The sequence below is a fragment of the Myotis davidii genome, unplaced genomic scaffold (genome assembly GCF_000327345.1).
Source record: "Myotis davidii unplaced genomic scaffold, ASM32734v1 scaffold147, whole genome shotgun sequence".
Lineage (NCBI taxonomy): Eukaryota > Metazoa > Chordata > Mammalia > Chiroptera > Vespertilionidae > Myotis > Myotis davidii.
Window position 1 is genome coordinate 60,218 of NW_006383010.1, and position 5,326 is coordinate 65,543.

Sequence of the window (5,326 nt, forward strand, 5' to 3'; positions counted from 1 at the left end):
TGTATTAGACTCATATTTTAATGTGTAAATCCAGGATATGTTATAATATCAGTAATTTAGTATTCATTTCAGATATCAAAATATCAATGTAATACTATTATTAAAAAGTATTTATAATTATTTTCCTAAAAGTGAAACTATTACATATATTGCAAATATAAAATTTCATATTTATACAAAATAAACATTTTAAATATGCTTATAAAATGTTAAGGTTTTAAAATACATTTGTAATAAGACTAATTTCCAAATAAAATATACAAGCATTTCAGTATTTAAAAAGAACGAATTATACTGTAGCAATGAAATCTTGTTTTGCAGTCATGACTCAAGTCATGCCTGTGTGGCCTTAGTTCTTAAGCAGTGGCTAAAGTAAGTGGAAGAAGCCAGCCTGCAGTAAATATTTGAGGTGTGCTTATTGACGCCTAATGCCATAGTCCTTTGGAAATAAGACACTTCATTGATAGCTATTTCTTGATCTTGCCAGAAGCTGTAATTTAGAAGTTTTTTACCCACCTATTTCATGATTATTTCCTGGCTGACGGTGGTTTTAAAATGCATCCCACGTCAGAGAGGTTGAAATACCAGGGATGGGGCATGCACCTTAGAATCAGTGAATTTAGGGTAATGACTTTGTGTTTAGACCGGAGTCTGTTATTTGTTTGATAGTTTAGTGCTAAAAAAGTAGGTCATTTTGCTCAAATTTGATATGGAAGTGTGGGAATGTGTTCTTTGTACCTAATTTTCAGAATGGGTTTTATTGGACTATTTAATCTGTGAACCTGAATTTAGTTGCCGTTGGGTAAACATCTCATGTTTGAGAATTATCAGTATCCATTTTTTTCTCTCCTAACCTTAAGGTGCCATGGCTTATTCAGGGAAAGATAACTATAGAATGAAAAGTTATAAGAATAAAGCCCTAAATCCCCAAGAGATGCGAAGACGAAGAGAAGAAGAAGGAATACAGCTTCGAAAACAAAAAAGGGAAGAACAGGTAGGTGTTTTAAAATAATTATGCTTAACACAAGAACATTATATGCAGATTTTAGAAGTTGTATTATGTTGCTAATTCTTAGAGACTTTTAAATGAAAAGTTTTAGGAAATTGAATATAGGTAAACCTATTCTTTAATTTACTGGACTTTAGAAATAATATTAGCAAGTTCATGAGTCAGAATCCTGTGCTATTTTTTAAAAAATATATTTTATTGATTTTTCACAGAGAGGAAGGGGGGAGGGATAGAGAGCCAGAAACATCGATCAGCTGCCTCCTGCACACTCCCCACTGGGGTTGTGCCTGCAACCAAGGTACATGCCCTTGACTGGAATTGAACCTGGGACCCTGCAGTCCACAGGCTGATACTCTATCCACTCAGCCAAACCGGCCAGGGCTCCTGTGCTATTTTTAATCACTGATAGGCATAGCTTTTCTGTTTTATTGATAAATATATATGATGTTAATTATATTTCTACACTAGTGCTAAAGAAATTTCTTACTTTTGAGGCTATTTAGATCACTTCCATTTGTTATTGTAAAATTTGCCTCCTAAAATAACATTAATTATTATTAATTTGTTGCTTTTGTGGTTTTCATAGCTTTTGCCCCTAAGTTAATTATAGTCTTTTTTTCTAAGCTAATCATACTGTTCCTCCTGTAGTTTCATTATCCAAATCTCTTAGCCTTCTCTGTTTGAACTTTGTCTATATGACATAAGTAATTTGAAAATCTTTTAAAAGAGTACATCTCAACATTTTTCATTCTAACATATACTTAAATTTAGAAGAATCTATAATAATAAAAGCACCATATGCTAATTATACTGGACGTCCTTCCAGATGAAGCTGCGGTGGGCAGGGGCCAAGGCAGAGGCAGCTGCGGTGGTGGCAGGGGCTGAACCCCTTGCACGAATTTCGTGCATCGAGCCTCTAGTTTATAAATAATAAGGAGGATGTGGGTTTCACGTACATGAATTAAAATGAATGTGTGAAGCCCTAGCCTGTTTGGCTCAGTGGATATAGCATTGACCTGTAGACTGAAGGGTCTAGGATTCAGTTCCCCATCAAGGGCATGTACCTTGGTTGCTGGCTCGATTTCTGGCCCCAGTAGGGACATGTGTGGAGGCAGCCAATCCAGGTGTGACGCTCACATCCATGTTTCTCTGTTTCTCCCCCTCCCTTTCACTCTCTCTAAAAATCAATGGGAAAATATCTTCAGGTGAGGATTAACAAAACAAATAGACACGTAAAAAGGACTAACAATGAAGAAAGTAGAGAAAAAGACCTGTTTTAGAAATATGATTATGATTTGTCATCTCCCTATATATAGTATCTAGCACAGTCCCTTCTGTATTATAATAGGTATTAAAAAAAAGAGAACTCTGTTGAATTAATTATTTGAAATAGAACTGTGTACAGATTGAAGAAGACCAGTGTTTATTTAGCTATAAAAAATAACAACTTTTTTACCCTCAATTTTGACTTAGGAAATGTACCTTTATTTTTTTAAAAAAATTTTTACAAGTCATTTGGTATCTTAAATGATAGTTAATGAACCAGGATGAAAATAGTAAAGGAACATTATTATGGCAATTTATATCAGTCATTCTTTAAATACCAAAAAAATGTGTTATTTTATAATCTATACTAATAATAGAGGACTATGCAAATTGGTCAGGACGCCCTCACGCAATGACCAAACAACAGGCTGTGTCGGGTGACCAGGCCGGCACTGGGAGGGTGGGGGAGGAGGGAGGGGCAACCAGGTTGGCAGGGGGGGCAGTGAGGGGCGACCAAATGACCAAATAGCAGGCTGTGTGGGGCGACCAGGCCAGCAAGGGGGGCAGTGAGGGGCGACCAGGCCAGCAGTGGGGGTAGTTATGGGTGATCAGGCTGGCAGGGGAGGGCAGTTACAGGCGATCAGGCTGGCAGGCAGGTGAGCGGTTAGGAGCCAGTGGACCTGGATTGTGAGAGACTGCAGGCTGGGCTGAAGGCCGCCCCTTCCCTCCTCTCCACGCGCCCCTACAGAAATTTCGTGCATCAGGCCTCTGGTGTTACTATAAAAGTCAATGCAAGATAAACTAGAAGTGAATTCCATCTACCTAAGTGTCCTGCCACATTTCCTTCAGCATTTTAGGGCTTTCAAACAGACTATTCCTACAGTATCATAAAATCATAGGATTTTATCCTAGTTCAGTTTCTTCACTTGCAGATAAGAAAACTGCAGAGAAATCAAGTGTTGTATTTTCCCCAAGGTCACAAAGTACTAAAGGCAGATCTTAGAACCAGAATCTGGAATTGTCCTGTCCCCAGATCCAGTGTTTTTAATGTTCAAAAGGCTCCCAAGGACCTTTATCTTTCTTGGCTTTGCATTGGTCTTTGGGGACCAGATGTACACGTGAGTTGCAAATTCCAAAAGGGACAATTCTGGAGCTCTGGAGAGATGGGGACTAAATGTTCAGTATGTTATTCAAGTGATTGCATGCTCCAGTTATTTCCCAAAATAGTTTCAAATACAAATCTTAAATGCTTTATTTTAAAGAAGCATTAACAAAATAAGGAAATGGAAAGTTCATTATTTCATGTTTAGAAGGAAGAATGGAAATACTGTATTTAGGATGACTTTTCTGTCCAATATTCCACTTCCTAGCTATTCTTCCAACACTATAAATGCAGAGCACCATCAACAAAGTCATTTCTGTGTCATCTGTGTCACATATGTGTCCATATAATTTTTGTTAGGCTTCATACACAGATGTTCCTAGTTGGTCTTGTTTTGCTCTGACCTTCCCAGAAATGGGCAGGAGCAGACAGAAACAACATTGGGACTTTTTGCAAGAGCTGTCAGTTTAAAAAACCCCGTATTACTTCTCTCTTACTCTTTTCTCATGGAAGGTGTTTCTTGCTGCCTTGGCTGCTAGCACTCTGCCCCTCATAGACTTAACTATTAGGACTAAGGGAGATCAACTGCTCAGTGGAAGAACCAGTAATGACTGAAGTTCTATTGCAACCCAGATATTCTACATATCCTGGTTTATAATTTATAAATACAATCCTTCCGATATGCTTCTTTGAAATTGATAGTCCTGCTGATTGACACCACTAAAGCAGGGACAGTTTGATCAAGGAGATCTTCCCTCAGCTAGCCCACATCCGTCTGGTTTTGACTTTGAAGCAGAAGAATATAAAAGAGGGCGGGAGAGGGAAGAGGAGAAATGAAAGAGAAACCAAGTCAAAAAGTGAGAAATGGAGAATGGAATGAGAAAGAAGGAGGAGGAGCAGGAGGAGGAAGAGGAAGAGGAGGAAGAAAAGTGTTAAAGAGAAGGAGAGAGAGTAGAAGAAAAGGAGAGCGATGGCATAGCATGAAGCTGATGTGTTGGAATAAAAAGAACAAAGATTCTGGAGCCTGAATAAATGGGTTTTATGTTCAGCTTGACCTTTATTCGATGTTGAACAAACTGTAATGTTGAACAAACTAGAGAAATCTGTTGTCTGTCAACTTCTCCATCTGACAGAGAAGGATAAAACACTGCCTATGTTATTTCATGGGGTTCTTACATGATGAGGTGACCTATGAAATGTACCTTTAAATTTTCCTTAGTGACCTCATCATGTTTCATTCCTTCTCTCTCTTGTTTGTTTGTTTTTTTCTTAATTTTTATCCTGAGATAATAGGCATTGGGCCATCTTTTGTTAGAGGAGTTCTCTATTCCTTGTTAATCTGATACACTAACTGTTAATATACCACATTATCTCACCCATGTAATATTTACTTTTTAGTTAAGATTTTCTTGGAAAAGTTCTTAGGCATCTCATAATCTAGTGCGGTCATAATGTGCTTTCACAAATGCTGTAAATTATAAATGTGTATTCTACTCATGAGACTAGCCTTTTTTTATTTACCGTATTTGCCGGCGTATAAGACGACTGGGCGTATAAGACGACCCCCTAACATTTCCACTTAAAATACAGAGTTTGTTATATACTCGCCGTATAAGACTACCCCCTCTTCCGCACACCTTCCACACACCAAATAAAAGGTAAAACAATATCAGATTTGATTTTAACATTTTAATTTATATTCAAATGCTTATGACATGCAGGAAAACTGTCACAAGGCTGTATGTAATCAAACATATACATAAAACAGTGCAAGTTTATTACCGGTAAACATACCGGTAATTCACTAAAGAAAACACACTCTATAGACTGGTACCGTAGATGCTTCTCAGGAACACAGGCAAGCAGCCCACAACCTAGAGGGACTGTCAATGATAGAAGTAAGATAACAAATAGAGGTAGAGAGCAAGTGCCGGGCAAGTCCCTAGCAA

The 5,326-nt window shown here is 37.8% G+C and overlaps 1 protein-coding gene across 1 annotated transcript in view; it reads left to right on the forward strand.

Moving 5' to 3' along the window:
* Positions 1–417: 417 nt before the first annotated feature.
* The window catches only part of KPNA5 (karyopherin subunit alpha 5), a 32,518-nt gene continuing 27,609 nt past the window's right edge, over positions 418–5,326 (forward strand). The window contains exon 1 of the mRNA XM_006778413.2: positions 418–994. Within this exon, the coding sequence (XP_006778476.1) occupies positions 866–994 (129 nt within the window). The 5' untranslated portion in view covers positions 418–865. The remainder of the gene's footprint in view (positions 995–5,326) is intronic.